We start from the raw sequence: 18,491 nt of genomic DNA, 5'->3' as shown, positions 1-18,491 counted from the left end.
AAGTCATTTCAAGCTGTTTCAAGTCATTTTAAGACGTTTCAAGCAGTTTTAAGGCATTCTAAGCCGTTTCAAGTTGTTTTATGCTGTTTTAAGGTGTTTTAAGTCGTTTGAAAACATGTTAAGCCATTTTTGATAAGATAATATGTAGAAACTGGGAACGGTATATGTGAGACCAAAATGTGATTTATTCACATTACGTTCATACTTTCACATTTTGATTGTATCCGATCATGCTTGGGTGCTTGGGATACATCAATATTTCATCGGATTTCAAACATCTCTACCTTTACAAAAAGGCTTGTATATTACAAGAATGTGTTATTCTGCGCAAACAATTTTCTGAATAATAGCTTTGTTTTCTTCTGCTGCAACATTATGATTTACTAAGTTTTTTACACTTCTATATTTACTTCTATTACTCCTGATATTATTTGGATGATTTCTGATCAATTTTACCTATTATTTAAAAAAATAATTCAATAGAAATACTTTTAGGAGTTTAGGACAAAAATCTACAAAATATTATATTTTTTCTCTGATTTGACTTTGATTTTTTGTCTACCACTGCTCCATTCCCCTTTATAATTTTTAGGCCAAACGAGGCTTCAAAATTTAAGGAGTTTTAGAAAATTTCTTAACCAATCCGATGAATTTTAACATTTTTTTTTTTTGTTTTTCAAAATCATTGCTTATTTTTTATTACATTGAGACGGCTATGATTTGAACAAGAACAATCACTTGTTAGTTCATTTTTTCTGCATAAAACAATGCTCTGTATATTTTGTATCACCCATCCTACATGTATTGATTGTTTTGAAAGTTTTCCTCCAGTTTTGCTTGTAAATTATGTTCTTACTTACTTTTCTTTTGCTGGCACTACGTCCTGCAAGACATGACCTGCGCCACAATGTTTCGCCAACTAACTCGGTCCATGGCTGCTAACCTCCAATTTCTCGATCGCCCCACATTTCCAATATCCTGCTCCACTTGGTCAAACCACCTAGCTCGCTGCGCTCCCTTTCGTCTTGTACCGGCCGGATTCGAGGTGAACACAATTTTTTTGCGGGATTGTTGTCCGGCTTTCTAACAACGTGTCCGGCCCATCGTGCCCTTCCAGCTTTGGTGACTTTCTGAATACTGGGTTCACCGTGGAATTGCGCAAGCTCGTGGTTCATTCTTCTCCTCCATACACCGTTCTCACATACTCCGCCGGTACATACTGTACATGGTACAATTAGTACGGAAGTGAAGTTTACCAGACCGCAAGTTCTTGTGGAGTCCGTAGTAAGTACGACATCCGGCAATGATACATCTTCAAATTTCTCTGCTGCAGTTGTTATCCCACGTTATCAATGATCCGAGGTAGACAAATTCGTCCACCACCACGAATTCATCCCCGTCGATCATCACGCGTCTGCAAATGCGAGCTCTATCGCGCTCGGTTTCAGCAGATATTTCGTCTTCGACGTATTTACCTTCAATCCAACCCGATCTGCTTCACGTTTCAGCCTGGTATACTGTTCAGAAACCACCTGGAACGTTCTTCCGACAATGTCCACGTCGTCAGCAAAGCAGATAAACTGGCTGGATTTATTGAATATCGTGCCCCGCATGTTGACGCCCGCATGTTGATGCCCGCCCGTTTCATAACACCTTCTAGAGCAATATTGAACAGGAGGCAGGAAAGACCATCACCTTGTCGAAGTCCTTTGCGTGTTTCAAATGGGTCCGATAATGCACCCGATATTTTCACACAGCACTGTACACTATCCATCGTTGCTTTGATCAGTCTAGTCAGTTTCTCGGGAAAACCATTCTCGTCCATAATCTTCCATAGCTCTTCGCGGTCGATGGTATCATAGGCCACTTTGAAATCGATGAATGGGTGGTGCTTAGGGACTTGATATTCGCGACACTTTTGGAGGATCTTCCGCAACATAAAGATTTGGTCTGTCGTCGATCGCACGTCCACAAAACCAGCTTGATAACTTCCCACAAATCTGCTTGCCAGTGGCAATAGACGACGGAAAATTAAGCCATTCCTCAAGCTGTCTTGATCATCCTCCTCTGCGCCGTTTAGGTGTGCATCGTAGTGCTGCTTCCACCTTTCGATCACCTCACATTTGTCCGTCAAGATACCTCCATCCTTATCCCGGCACATTTCGGCTCGCGGCACAAAGCCTTTGCGGGATGCATTGAGTTTCTTGTAGAACTTACGTGTTTCTTGAGAATCTCTTCGCACTCCAACTCTTCCAGGCGGCGCTTTTTACCCCGGAATAGATGGGTTTGCTGTCTTCGCTTCTGTTTGAATCGTTCTTCGTTTTGACGGGTGCCTTGCTGCAGCATCATCGCCCGCGCTGCATTCTTATCGTCCAAAACCGTCTGACACTCCTCGTCGAACCGACCGTTCCGTCGATTTCCTTCCACGAACCCAATGGCACCTTTCGCTGCGTTGTTAATGGCTGCTTTGAGACTACTCCAGCAGTCCTCAAGAGGGGCTTCGGTGCGCTCTCCCTCTTCCGGCAACGCTGCTTCAAGGCTTTGCGCGTTATCAGTTGCGACTTCGGGTAGCTTGAGTCGTTCCAGATTGTACCGTGGCGGGCGTCGGTACCGAATGTTGTTCACAACGGTCACTAGGTAGTGGTCCGAATCGATGTTCGCGCCGATAGGTTCTGACGTCGATAATGTCCGAGAAGTGTCTTCCATCAATCAAAACGTGTTCGTTTGCGATTCAGTCTGTTGGGGTGATCTCCAGGTGTACCAGATGTACTACGTATGGCCATGTTTCTGGAGGCAGCGAAATCAATCAGTCTAAGACCAAGCTGGTGAGCGCTTAACTTCCCTATAACCCAGTGGTTCTCAACCTTTTCGGAGCCGCGACCCCCTTTGAACCTTTACAAACATCTAGAGGACCCCTAGAGATGGATGTTCTTAAAACCAATGTTTATGGAAATACCAAATCTCTCAAAATGATTTATCTTTCCGGTCGTCACGCGGTTGACCATCGCCAGAAGCACCACGTTATTGCTGAGAACGAAAAGAGAGGTTTTTTCAACTGTGTTTTACAAAATACACAATACGAATATTGAAGTGTTATCTGATGTACTGAACAGGCACTCCTACAAATCATGCCTGTAATCCACAACAGATCTTAAGAAATCGTCAATGCAAGAATCCTGCTGTTATCCTTCGGAGGAGTTGAGTCAGGAATCTGCCTAGTATTTTTCCAATAATACGACAACGATCTTCCATAAAGGTTCTTGACAAAGTTTAACAAATAATGCAAGACAAGTAGGAACAACAGAAAGCCGCATTTATGTACGGTTCAGAATAAAGTAAAGAACTTTGGTATTTTCCGGATCTACTTTGACAGGAGGAATTTTCTCGGCCGAATCGAATGAAACTTGGCAATAAGAAGAACTTGAAAACATCAAATTTTGTGACCAAAAAGAAACCACGCAGTGAATCAGAAGTGCAAAGAATTAAATACATCACATGCAAACATTTCTAATTTCACTAATAAATTGTCAAAAATATTCCCAGGAGTTAACTACAGATTTTGTTGGTTGCTTAGAAGCCAACTATCTGCCGTTGGGAGAATTAACACAAAAAAAAATTGTCAGGGAATCTCCGAAAACCTTGGATCTCGTCAGTGAGCTGGCATAATCTATCAGGGATTATGCCACAAATATTTCAGAAATTTCCTATTGAATTCATTGTTTTTAATTTTCAAGATCTCACTGGATATAATTTGATTAAAGTAATTATAGCTTATGGCTTCGCGGACCCCCTGAAAGCTCCTCACGGCCCCCTAGGGGTCCGCGGACCACCGGTTGAGAACCCCTGCTATAACCGGTCTAAATTCCTCCTCCTGACCAACCTGAGCATTGAGTTCTCCGATAACAATTTTGACATCATGGCTTGGGCAGCTGTTGTATTCACGTTCCAGCTGCGCGTAGAAAGCGTCCTTATCGTTATCGTCACTTGCAAGGTGAGGCCTGTGCACGTTGATTATGCTGATATTGAAGAAACGGTCTTTGATCCTCAACTTGCACATTCTATTGTCGATTGGCCACCACCCAATCACGCGCCTTTGCAGTTCGCCCGTCACGATAAAAGCTGTGCCCAACTGTTGCCGCAGCTCTGGTAGATGGTATAACCATCCCTATATGTATGTAGGGGAACATGGTCCAAGACGCACTGATGGGGTAAAATGGCCCACGTCATTAAATCATTCCTAGATCGTTTCAATTTGTATTCTTTGCCAAACGAAGTTAAAATATGTTAAGCTAAGAGTTGCCGCCACAACCCTTGGACATAAACTTATAGATTTTTCCTCAATTTTCCGGTGAAATTCAACATTTTTTCCATTTTTGCCTAAACATTAAGGTTTTCCGATGATTTCATAAAGGAATAAGCGTTTCCATACCACAGAGCAAACTCATGGAGAAACATGGTTGCTAACTAGTAGTTCTCCATACTAAATGGCATTTTACCCCATCCATTTGGTCATTTTGAACAACCCCCATTTTTCAACCAACTTTTCTACACGATTTAAACCCGTTAAAAAACTCAAATTTGGGAAATATTATCATGATGGTAGCTAGCAAATATTGTAAAGTTACTGTTAGGACTTCGAATGGCGTTAAAATGTGGAGCTCATTAGGAGAAAACGACACAAATCCTTAAAGTGGCATTTTGGACCATTTTGCCCTACCGTTAGTTAGTTAGTCCATTTTTGATGCCTGGGTCTATGCCTATTGTTCCGGTACGAATTTACATTGTATGCTTCCTGTACTGATGATTTTACGGCTGACTTGTAAGGCCTGCACCAACCCTCTGTCTCGCCTGAGGATCATCGTGCACAGCACTGTTTAGAGTCCCACGCTGACACTAGGACGATGATCAGCCGCTCCTAACATGGAGAACAGACGCTGTTTTCAGCCGCCCCTAACATGGAGAACAGACGCTCTGATAAGCTACACCCTCAGAAAAGAGGAGCATACGACCAAGGTCCCACCAGGGTTGGTTACCCGATCTTCCCTACGATTACTCGTACCCCAGGAGGCACCACGGGGTGGTAGGGATAGGAGTTACTGGACAAGAGGCTAAGGACCACTGGTACGCAATTACCGTGATGAATCAAAATCCGGACGGGACCAATATCCGGACACTCTGATGAAATTCAATTATTTGAATGTTAAATATCCTTTCAAAATGTAAGAATATTATTCCTACGATTAATGTTAACTACTGTTGACCATTGTAACGTGAATTGACATCAAGTTAGCCTTGTAAAACAACGGTAAAGACAAAAACAAAAGTCAGTTTCACTTGGACGCGTTTATTTACAAAATTAACGAAAACCGAAGGATTTCTACTCAATGCGGCATCGCAATTCGACAACTAATTACGCGTCTTTTACGTGCTAATCATTAGTGATACATGTTCTGTAGTGATTTGTTTGTGTTTTTATCTTGATAAATTCGATAGTTTTGAAGAATTTACTCAAAACACACATAGTTCCGTGCTAGAAGAAGACTGTCCGGATACTCATACGTGTGGTTTTAAATCCAGACACAGTGCTTTTACATCATTTTTTTCAAGGTTCAACAAGAAATATTACATTATAATTGTTCGAAAACCTAGAAAAAGTGTTCAAAAGTTGTATCATTGTGATTATGAACAATATAAACTGAAAATGAGTGTAAATTATGTGTGAATACTGTGAGAAATAATGCACACATCGCAGTATATTTTGAAGACCTGAAAAACAACGTTTTATAATGATTCAGGATCATCCAACAGAGAACAAATATTATGTTCACAATTCTATCATTCTGTTTATCGTGATGTGAAGGTGTGTTTAATATTTTTTAAGTTTTATGTGAAAATAGCTGTGATAATTTGAATGTCCGGAATTTGATGCATCGATGTCCGGATTTTGATTCATGTGTCCGGATTTGTGGACACGCCATGGTGCAGAATTAACTTAATTTTTACCGTATTTTCATTAAATTCATTGTATATATTGTGAAAATAATCAAGTTCTAACCTAACAGTTATCGTCTCAAAGTAATACATAACAAAATAACGATTACCCATTTATATACAAGCATTTGAATATGCGTATCGCCTTAGGCGTCCGGGTATTGATGCAGCACGGTACCACCCGAATTATGTTTTTACAATAGTGGAGGTATTATTTTTCACTGACATCCCGATGGTTACTGCGATGAAATCAATTTTCTCATTAAGTGAATGGTCGTTACTTCCCGTTACAACAGTAATATGCAGATTAATTGCGCTACTTAAATTTTGAGGAGTTAAATGAAGTTGAACTGTGCTTAGTACCTCCACTATTGGAACATTTACCCTAATAGTGATAACGAATGACGACCCCCTTTGCTTCCTTTCTTGAAAAGAAGCCTGGACTAAACGCTTCTCAAATTTACCAGACTAAGGATGGTTACTAGTTATATTCTTAATATCTGACGGTCATTTGTATAAACAGAGTGCAAAAAACACTCACAGAAAAAAAAATCAGAAGGGTATGACTTTTAATTTATTTAGTATTTATTAATCAGCTATGTTCCCTCTCTAATCGTCATGGATATAAAAACGATATCACTCAAATATAACGATTAGTTTTCATTTCAGTGAGCACTGCAGCAGTAATCGAGACACCTTCCGGTTTCAATAAACCGATTAAACTTCCCATATTTTACCAGCGGCCAAGCGATAGCAGGAACGGATTCCGATCGGATCAATTTACTCGTTGACATTTTCTGGCTCCCTTACAACAGGCGGGTGTCGCTTTCTTCTTCGATGCAAGCAAAAAAAAACTCCTACGTTTGTTTCTTACTCCTATCGATGCAACGGATGCATAAAGGAATGGCGACATACCACCAAAAAGACACTACTGGTTCGTATCGGTATCAGCTTTCAAATAATTTCGATATTTTATGTCCCTCTTGGTTCGGGGCTTTCGTTAGTTTCCGCTGGGCAGAACAAGAGAGAGCATAGGATCCGACAGCAGGACATGCGCGCAAAAAGGAAGCCCAAAGTGTCTTGTGTTCATTTTTCGAATATTAATTATTATTTTTATTGTTAATTTATCGCACCTGTCTTCGATTTCGTTCGGTTGTCATAAAAAAGTTCGATATCGGAACAAAACGTACTTGGCATGTGTGTAGGCAGACATCAAGGACCAACAGTGTCTGCCGAGATGGGTATTGGGCTTTGAAGTTTGGCCGCTTGGCATGGTTGGTAAGTAGGCAGTTAAAGAGTGCCCAATGAAAGAGGTTACGATTTTATCGAACGTTCTGATTTTCAATTAAAGACGCCGTTAAACTGTCACCTTCCGGTAATTCTTGGGTGGTTTTATGGGTTACGAGATTTCATGGTTGCGTTGTTGTTTCGAAGGGTGCCCTCTACAGTAAAATAAGTAGCAGATGAGTTGTGTAATGATTTATTATGTGACAGTCGTTCATTGAAAGCTGTTTTAAGTTTCTCAAAATTTACCAAAATATTTATTTACAATTTCAATTCTATGAACAAGGAGACAAACATACCGGTGTAAATTTTGAGTTCTTATTATATTCTTCTATTTTCTTAGCATTGCGTTCCCAATGGGACAGAGTCTGCTCTTTCGCAATCGTATATCGTACGGCAGGTATCATTATTCTCTTACTCTACCCAATAAAATTAAGAAATTAAGGGATCGAATCAAGACATCTTCAGTATGACTTTGCTTTGGAGTCATCCAGAATTCACGTGACCATATATGGGGGGGTGGGGGTTGACCAAAAAAAATTTGGAAGGAGTGGAAACTTCAAGAACTAAAAATCGAAAAAATCTGCGTTCTGTACAACTTGGTACTGAGGGCCGAAGTACTAGAAATGATAACCATTTTGAGTTCGACTTTTACATTTTAATTTCGCCTTTGACCGGACCAGAAGCTACTCTCTGGTGGTCGTCATTCTTTTGACCAGAAGGCAGAAATAATTCTAACCAAATCTATGGAAGCGTATTGGACGAGCAAACTCACAAAGCCGATGTTTTCCGTGTTTGGCACACTCCTTATACCATGATAAGAATCAATGGCTCACAATCAGGCATTGCTGAATTCGTTCTCAATTGATTTCGAAGCACGATATAAGTACCGTCGATGGGGGTGACAATGGGTCTAGGGGGTGAGATTGGGTCAAAACGGAAAAATATGATTTATGAAATATTTCAGCTAATAACGCTGATATTACTAAAATTATTAATCCATATGCTAGGGAACATATTATTACACGTAATTCATCACAATATACCATGACCCCACAGTTATGGATCAAATAGTGTGGAGTCCAACCTATAAAATTCAATAAAACGACATGGAAAACGTAAAATTGTAATATAAAAGCACGAATCGAATCGTTTCAAATTGGAACTTCGGTTAGTAAACTGTTTAGAGTGTAATAGTTACATAGGATTGCATAAAAATTAAAAATTGTATCGATTCCTGAAAACCATATTATGGATCAATTTTCATATTATGGATCAAAATGTGACATATTACGGATCAGTGCGCAAAATCAAGAGATTTTCAACTCAATGTATCTGTATTGCATGGTATAGCAAAAGTTAACAATGTGTCATATATTACTGCAAAAAATAGCAGTGTTAGAGCTGGAAACAAGGGTAAAATGGTCTTTTTTTTGTGATACTGCATTGTAGTAACTGAGACATGAACTGTTTTCGCTATACACCAAGTTTACCACCCATTTTTGTCTGCTAAAAAATGAATTTTACAAACCTTGATGTTTTATTAGTTTTATCCGTAGTGCTATTGTCTGAAAATGTCGAATCCAATGCACAAAATAGCAGAAATCTACATTCTTTGGAAGTGATCCATAACCGTGGTAAACGATCGTTTCCTGGTCCATATTATGGATCACTAGTTAGAAGTGCTAATATTCGATATTTAGAATCAACAATCAAGAAAAATGTTTTCCAAAGATGAATTCATACTAAATCGAAGCGAACGAGCATAAAATATGTTATAAAATTTGTATTTTACCACCTGTGGGAGCTTATGAATGCTGACGGCACTTCATACAGAAAACGACCATATAATGATAGCTGTGTGGTACCAACTAAACATTTGTCAAATACACCGTTATTTAGCGGTCGAATGTTGTGCTTAACATTACAAATGGTAGAAGACAAATAGTATAACATGGGAAAAATATGTTTTACGTCAACGTTTATGTTTTGAGCGAGTTATCCGATGTTGAACGCCAAAGTGATCCGTCACTGTGGGTGATCCGTAACTGTGTGGGTATGGTACATTTTTAGAAATAGCAGTTTTTGTTTACTATATCAATAAACTTGTATGTTGAAACTAGATAAAATTTACCACATTAAATTTCTCATGTTCAAAGTATCACGCATGTACTTTAACCTCTGTCGTTATATTAGTAGAAGGTTAAAAGTCTTTTCACTACACTTCACACGTATTTTCAAGAATCTATTTGATTTTTCCACAAAAATATAATTTTTTTTCGGTACGGTGTCTAAAACATCAAAAATGGGGGTGAGATTGGGTCAAGCAAGAACGATAGTAAGTTAAATTGCAAGTCAACTTTATTGACATTTGGGATTATGACGTCAACATCTGCCTGAAATGTATTGATCGAGGAATGTCGCACCGAAATTTAACGAAGATTTAAAATAATCGCTGTTTCAGTACACCTTTGGGGAAACTGAATAGGCTTTACGGCAGTGGGGATGAGACTTTGAAGACAATTTGGCAAGAAAATTTATGTAAAGCTCTTCAATTTTTTTGTATAATCGTTCTTTTAAGTGAGTTTATCATACCTGTGAAACATCTTAGATATCTTTTCGTCTTGTTTGCATCGTATTTCATCAATATACCGTTAAGTCACCAGTCACCGTGCGGCCTCCATTCACCGTGCTCATATACAAATTCATACAGAATATTCATACAATTTACACAAATTATTCTTTAGTCAGCAAAATAAGATGAAACTGATGAAATGAAGTAGTTTTTGTCACAAAGCATTTTGAAAAACCTTGTTTATGTAGTCAAAATCATGTGAATTCTGATTGATAATGAGATTTTTCAACACTCTTAGTAAAAACGCCAAAAAATCACATTTTTTAATTTAACGATATAGTGTTAATTTTTTCTAAATTTCAACATGTTTTCACTGCGGATACTATTAGTAAGATGTATTTCATCGTATGAGCAATGAGATTTTATGCAAATTAGAATTTTTTATTGTGTCTCAGTCGAAACAAAAAGGCACGGTGAATGGACCCTTTTCAATATATATGGTTCCTATTACCGTGCATTAGTGTGAAAGGCATGAAATTTTCCGGTAATATTAGATTTATTGTTATGTCATGATTAAACTACATCATATTTAGTTTTTGAGTGAATATGGAATGGCTTGGACAATACAGTCAAACCTCCTATAACGATTTGAATGAAAAAATAATTATTTAGCCAATTTTTAAACTTTTTAAGGTTTTTATTGTAAATGAAGATTTGAATACTCTTAAAAATAAGTGCGCACACAACTTGCAACATAGTTGCTCCATCAACAACGTTTTTTCAAGATACGAAATAAAATCATGACAAAAACTATATGCACAGTGAATGGTGCACTAGTGTGCACGGTAAATGGTGACATAGAGCGGTACGAGGCGACCCTAACATGAAATTTTCAAACATAATTTTTGAGTAAGTTTTTGTTTTGCATCACGAGTTTTAGATTTTTCCCTGAATTATGATACAATTTCACGCTACGTAGTAGTATTCTAGTACGCTTCAAATTATTTTGAAAAGTTATATAATTTTTTGAAGTGCAAACTTTTCTTAAATGCACGGTGAATGGTAGCTTGACGGTAGTTCAGCTGTGAATGGTTTTGCAATCATATTCTCAAAAACAAGTTATTTCAATTACAGTGACTCAATGTCACCCCCTCTATGGGGTGAGATTGGGTCATTTTTCATTCACTTGTGGTGCCGCTGTGAATAAATATTTTGCTTTGATATTTTTAACAGCGTTAATGTACCATCAAAGTACATACACACCAAATTTGAAGTTTATTGGAGTTGAATTGCGATAGTTATTCAATAAATAAATCGTATATATCCCTTTTTGACCCATTCTCACCCCCAACGACGGTAAGCGAAGGAAAACATTGAAACTATATCGGCCCATGATCGGCAATGATGCACAAGTTGTAACAAGCTTGATAAAAAGCAGTAGCGAAGGAGAGCCCCAAAGAAAAGAGGATAATTAAACCCCCTTTTCTTACTTATTTCCCAGTAAGCATCTCGACGGACGGACGTAAGGTGATCGAAAGGTGGAATCGAAAGTCCTACGACGAACACCTGATTGACACGTATAACTCAGGCACGCGCAGAGGGTCCCGACAACGGAAGAAATGACTACGTCAGCACGGTGGATTAAAGAAACCAACCTGTTCTCAAACAGGGTTCAGGATATCATTAACCAGCTCAAGAATGGGTATTTTTTTTATTTCCGTACGGATTTAAGCTGAAAGGTCTCAGATTTTCTTGAAACTTTTTTCACAGGCAGGGCTCATTAATATATGAATAAAAAAAATGAAAGAAATTCAGGGTCGCCTATTTTCCCGGAAAACTCAGTTGGATTTTTTTTTGTTTTCCCCTGACACTACTTACTTTGAAAAATCATAACTCAAAAACGAAACATCATAGAAACAAAGTTTTTTTTTTATGAAAATGAAAGCAAATTTTCTCAGGAATAAAAATAAAATTAACTGGAAAAAGTTTTCCACAAAATTTTCCACCGTTGAGAAAATTCGTAAAGAAAAGCCGGAAAAACTATGCTCCAACTCGTGGAAAATTTTCAAAAAAATGTTTTTGAGAAGGTAATTTCATAAGCTTTGGGGGACGGACCTGGTGTAGGGGTTAGAACACACGCCTCTCACGCCGAGGACCTGGGATCGAATCCCATCCCCTAGATAGTCACTAAAAATTTCAGTAGTGACGACTTCCTTCGGAAGGGAAGTAAAGCCGTTGGTCCCGAGATGAACTAGCCCAGGGCTAAAAATCTCGTTAATAAAGATAGAAAAAAAAAATTCATAAGCTTTAATCGCTGAAATTTTTGAAATGGATTTTTTTTTTCGTTTTTGAGTTATGGCCAATTTTGTAAAAAATGTGCATATGTGCCATTTTGAGCCTTTTCTTTGAAAAATTATAGCTCAAGAAAGAAGCATCGTAGAAACAAAGTTTTTTTTATGAAAATGAAAGCAAATTTTCTAAGCAATAGAAAAAAATGTTAACTGGAAAAAGTTTTCCACAACAGAACAGAACGGAATTTTATAAATTTCAATCACTGAAATTTTTAAGATGTACTACTTTTTAATTCCTGCGTTTGGTCATAGTTTTGTGAAAAATGCCCAGAAAATCATAACTGAAGATAAAAGCGTGACAGAAACTTTTTTTTTGTCAAATCGGAATCAAATTTTCTCAAAAAATTGAGATTTTTTGAAATGGCATAAGTTTCCCAGGATATTTTTCACCATTAAGGAAAATAAACAATGATAACCCGATTAGCTATCCCAGCTTACAAACAAAGTATATTTGAAAATAGCGATCAATAAGATCCAATCCTAAACATTTTTTAAATACGCTCATTTTTCGTTCCTAAAACATGATCAAAAATTGCCAAGATGAGCTGTTTACAAATTTATACATTTATAAATTTATAAAGCTTATTTTCAAATTTAAGAACGAAACAGCATAGAAACAAAGATTTCTTCAATCAAAATGTAGGCATTTTTTCCAGCCACCTGTAAGGTAACTACAAAATTGATAGTTAAATCAATCGGTAGACAATATGGCAATTAGGTATTTACCAATTCTGGTTTAAAGCGTTGAAATGGCTTGAGAATCATATGTTTACCAAAAAACTAACAAAGAGCAGTGAGAAAGTGCAAGTGTTGTCAGCTGTATATTAATCGTTATTGCCGAAGCTGTTGAAATGGACAACGTTCAATACTACGAATACTATTCGCTATGCAGTAACCCCTTCGGACTGGACGGCCACAAATCAGTAAGGACAAATTTACGCTCGATTAGCCATGGTCTCATGACCAAGTTTCATTCGAATGGAGTTCGGCGGATTACGGAAAAGATAAAAATCTGCATGAAGTATCCCGGTTGAAAAAATAGATAGTATAAAGATGAAAATGTAAGTTATGTACTGAATAATTGAATAAATAAAATTAAAAAAATAATAATAATCTTATTTGTTCCATTGAAATGAAAGAATCCCTTTTCAGTGTAATGAAAAATTGAAGCAGAAACAGTTTTTTTTTAAGTTTTTCTAAGCGGTGTAATTTTTCATGAAAAATATCATCCATTCCGACTTATACTTCATTAAAACAAATCCCATATCTTTTTTTCAGATGTTTTAGAAAATTTGCAATTGCTTTGATAAAAAATCTTTGTTTTTCCGATGCTTCGATTGAAATATGGGTTTTCAAAGAAAAGGCTTATATGGTCATTTTCCACAAAATTTGCCATAACTCAAAAACAAAAAAAAAACCATTTCAAAAATGTCAGCGATTAAAGCTAATGATAATAAATTACCTTCTCAAAAATATATTTTTGAAAATTGTTTTTAATTATGAATCGTGGTTTACGGTCACAACCAGCCGAGTGGAAGTTTAACAACTACCGAAAAGCTAAACATTACATATAATTTGCAATTGGATTAGATGGACAAATTGATGTGAAGATTTGCGAAAAAGTTACACGTCTTCTCAGTGAGAATCGAACTCACGACTCCTCGATCTCTAGTTGGGGCGCGTTACCACTACGCCATGAGAGGACTCATGAACGCAGAAGTTAACCAGAATTCGATTTCAGCTCAATAATCACGTGGTCCTTTTTCGCAAAGTGCACCTCTTTCGGAAGAATTAGATGCCCATCCAAACACAACGCTTTCTATATATATCCAATGCCTAGCCCGAGAGCGCATTGTTTTTTAGGTATAGGAATAGCACACTACACTAGCCAGCAACTGCGCTGGCTGAGGTTTCTATTGTGTGGGCTTCCAATGGGTCGCGACGTTCTCAAACGACCGGCTACGATACATGAGTCCGTTGCTCGATAAATATTTGTTTTTAATTATGAGTGTAGTGTAGTGTCTGTTTAGGCTGTGCTACTTTTCTCCGAATGTCGGTTCCCCGAACATCAGTTCCCCGAATTCCAGTTCCCAAAATACCCCGTTTCCCAGAATGGCCAATTTCCTTGGAATGTATTTATCACTAAAAATTGTCATAAATTTATCCATTCCAGGGTTTGTGAATGAACCGGTCATCGGATATGCATGCTACTCAATTTTATTGACGGTTCTATCTAGTCTCAACGTCTACTGCATCATTGGCAATATCTTTTTAGACAAGAATGACCAAATATCTCCTTCTGTGGATTGCTCATCGTTCTTGCTACTTCATCACCATGTCACTGAAGACTATTCTGGTACATTTCTGACATGCACCACTTTTCGGGGAAATAGCATTTGAAGAAAAGGGAGGTTATTCGGGGATACGACATCCGGGGAAAAGCAGCACAATCGTCTGTTTAATACCATTTCTTTTACACAATGTTCATGTAGGTGATAAGTGTATAGAAAGTAAATGTTGAATCTTAAAACACATATCTCGCATAATTTGTGATCTCGCCCTAAAAACCATTGATAACCAAGCTTGTTGAAATTGATCAAACGAATTAATTTACACGTAATTTAACAATGATACGATGAAGAGAAGATCCTTCTCTATCTCCCGGTTGTGATATTATCAGAGTTGCTCGATGTCACTATCAATACTTAAAATTTGCTGATTTGTACAGGCCGACTGCGATACAAATCGGATCATTCCGTATCACATCAACATCATGCTGTCTACTCCATCACCAGTGCATTGATGGCGATAGACTAAGGATATCACTGATGGGTTAAGTTTAGCTTTAAATTAAGCAGATAAAATGGCAATTTATCAGTACGATATTTTCGACAGTGTTGCAGATAGATTGAAACTATGTGTTGGTCACTGAAAAACATTAATAGCATGGATAATGACCACGTGATCACTCATTCTGCAGTGATTTTGATCTAGAGTGCGATGTCGCATCACTGCTGTTGGTTGTCAAATCAAAGTGATATTGATAGCTCGCAAGTGATATTGATAGTTTTAGACCATCAGCCATCAGCTGATATGATTGATATTAAGCAACTCTGGATATTATCTTGGTCCATTCATTTGCATGAAAACAGCGAGCCGGTTACCATACCGGCACTTGTTTATGGTAGGTTAACCACTAGAAATATAAAACGTAGGTATATTTTTGTATTACAGATTATTTGAATCTAAAAGCTAATTTGTTGTTGAAAAAGAATGGCTCAAAAAATTTCTCGTCGATTCCTTGCAGTTATTTTCTTAAGGTTAAGATAAATCGAAGCCAGAATTCAAATTTTCAAGAGCACAAGTCTGGAGAACCTAACACCCGTTAAAGTTGAAAACTTAATCGATTGGTCACCACCAACTAGTGACCAATCGATTAAGTTTTCAGCTCAAACGGGTATTTGGTTATCCAGATTTTTGCTCGTGAAAATTTAAGATTTGGCTTCGATTCATCTTCCTTTAGACCTTAAGACTCCCGTTTGAACTGATAGCTCTTTTCAACAGCGTCCTGCGATCAGGAAAAAGCGCTATTTTGCACGATTCCTTGCTTGAATTTTCCATGCATCATAATAGACCAAGAAAATACTTTTCAGCAGCAATCTTTCTAACATTCTAAGAAAATAAAAATATTTTTTGAAAGTCATTAAACACTTCACTTACACGCATGTTGTGGTCCTATTTATTAATCAAAATTAAAATCCTTGCGATTTCTGAGGTATCGTAACATGGATGACATTGATCGGAAAGACCCTCCTTGTAAAAAGTTCGTACTAGCAGTTTTTTTTTTTTGAAACATTTTCAATGTATGGTTAGTGCTTCTCTTTCTTCCATTCATGAGCTTATTAAGACAATTTTTGCGACGATTGAGTTTATTCAAACATAAACTTTTCAACTTTTAGTAGCAATGATTTCCTTGATTATGAATGACACTGTCGATGATTCATACCTCACATGAGTTCTGTAAACGATATAAGCAAGTAAAAAACTATTTTTACTAAAAATGGCATCGCCGAAAACGATACCATTGCCGAAATATTCATTAATATATGCAATTCTGCATTTACTATAAAGAATGCAGTAGTTCCTCAGAAAATTGCCTATTTTAGGTGTATTCCATTATTCAAGGTGTTTCCTAATTCAAACACAGCTCCAAAAGTAAATGACTTGTAAGAGTTTGACCTAGCCATTATTTCAGTAAGTAACGGTATTTTCAATATTATCCACCCTCATTTACATAAGTGATCACTGTTATCCCAAATCAGTCTAAACAAAAAACAGCTTGAAACATTCTTTTAAGCATGCTCAAAACTCTCTGGAAACAAAATGTAGCTTGTAGTCACGAGCAATAGGCGCCAGTATTTGTTTTGAAAATTTAAAATTGCTATATTAGCATTTTCAGAAATCTTCAAAAACCTTATCAATGTTACCCTCGTCCTAGAATGAACATCGAAGTAGCCATTTAAACAACAGCTGTAACACAAGTTATTCTATCATTTCTTCTTTTTTCATCATGAACTACCTTCTGCATCGTCAACGAACACCGGGAAAAGTAATTCCCGTTCCGGATGAGTTGAAAGAACTCATGTTGGAAATAAGCCGTGAAGTTCTGCGATCTCAGCCGAAAAATGTTATCCATTTCGTCGCAGACTATCTGGAGGCCAAGTTGATACGTCGAGAGAACCAAGTGGTGGCTGACAAAGTCGTGGACACCGTTTTGGACACCAGCTTGGACATAATCACCATGCTGGACGAGATCGGGCTGAACGAGGAGAAGGCGGAACGGGCGGTACGAATGATACGGGAAGCCTTTCAGAATCATTTTAAGATACGAACATCTGACGAGAATTTGAGAGATGCATTTAGAGAGGCCGAAGTGCTGAAGCGTTTGGTAGACGAGTGTGGATTTTCGGAGAGTGAAGCTTTGAAGGCTGGGAAGATAATAGAGAGGGCGTACAAGACGTATTTCCTGAGGAATGTGTACAAGTACTATCATGGACCTGCAGTTACGAGTGATTGGCAAGATGCGGCAAAGCATACCCTTGGAATCTATGCGCAAAGCGGAGCCTCGAAGGAGGAGATGGAACGAGCGGCAGTTAGGATACAGACAGCGTACCGTGGATACTTTACTCGGAAGCGACAGGAGTTGGATAGAAAGGCAGCGGTCATTCAGGAAGCGTACAGAAAACATCAAGAAAAACTGATAACGACTAGAATTTTGAATCAGATCATTGACGATGTGATTGAACCGAAGTTTTCTGCGCGCGAGGAAGTTATGCGCATAGTTGATATGGTTTTAAGAGAACAAATCGAATTTGAGCAACCAGAAACAAGTAAATTAAACGAAGCAGCGACAAAAATTCAGTCAGCTTACCGTGGAAGAAAAATCCGGGAAAAGGTCATGTTAGGAATCGATCTAACTAAAGAAGAAGATTCTAAGGCAAACCGTGAAGAGATGTTAAAGACAATAAACCTGACAGCTCAATCCACTTCCTCTGTAGCCAATAAAGATCGTAAGGACACAGGTGGAATCACGAAGGGCGATCTGATTGCTATGAATAACACTGTAGAAGGTTCCACCTCTCCCACTACAGATGCAATGGACCACCTAGCTCAAGAAGTTTTGGAACCACCACCGAAAACCAGTTCCCATGGGTCAGTCACTTTGACTCCTTCGCGGGAAAAAGCCGCCATCCAAATGCAGGTAAGTTCAAACGAAAAAATTCCTCAACCTTTGACCATAGCCGCACGCTGACCGCACTAAATTATGATGAATCTATTTACAGAGCCTAGCTAGAGGGCACCTCCAGAGAAAGAAGCTGTCGCAGACCCAGAATCAGCAGGACAAGTAAACGACTCTCGGTCTAATAAGGGCACGCATCTGAGGTCGTGGCAACAGAGACATTGACATTCGTTCATTTAATAAACTTACCATGTATTCCCGGAACACATTACCTGTTGGCGAAGATTCTCACGCTCCCGTAGCTTGTTTCCGAGGCAGTTTTGACGCTATTCGTTGCGCGAACAACCGACCGCGATAAGATTTAATGCGCGGGATGGTAGCACTCTTAGGGGAGGCGGGGAATGAGTAGGAAGGGGTCATGTCGTAAAAGCAGTGGTGGATTCAGGGTATGGGTCATGGGACACAAAAAATCGTTTTTGCTCCACACCACTTATTTGATTCTAGATCAAATTCTGAGTGTCCTTCCAAAATTTGAGCTCATTGGGATGAA

At 38.2% G+C, this 18,491-nt stretch overlaps 1 protein-coding gene across 1 annotated transcript; it reads left to right on the top strand.

The window, feature by feature from the left end:
- The first annotated feature begins 16,771 nt into the window (after window positions 1-16,771).
- Window positions 16,772-18,202, top strand: LOC5568509 (abnormal spindle-like microcephaly-associated protein homolog). The gene is made up of 2 exons (XM_001652283.2): window positions 16,772-17,962; window positions 18,045-18,202. The coding sequence occupies exons 1-2, from the start codon at window positions 16,772-16,774 to the stop codon at window positions 18,108-18,110; spliced, it is 1,257 nt and encodes a 418-aa protein (XP_001652333.2). The 3' UTR covers window positions 18,111-18,202.
- The last annotated feature ends 289 nt before the right edge of the window (window positions 18,203-18,491 follow it).

This window comes from Aedes aegypti, chromosome 3, assembly GCF_002204515.2.
Source record: "Aedes aegypti strain LVP_AGWG chromosome 3, AaegL5.0 Primary Assembly, whole genome shotgun sequence".
NCBI lineage: Eukaryota > Metazoa > Arthropoda > Insecta > Diptera > Culicidae > Aedes > Aedes aegypti.
The sequence above is the reverse complement of the archived record's forward strand: the minus strand, read 5'-3'. Positions and strand labels throughout refer to the sequence as shown.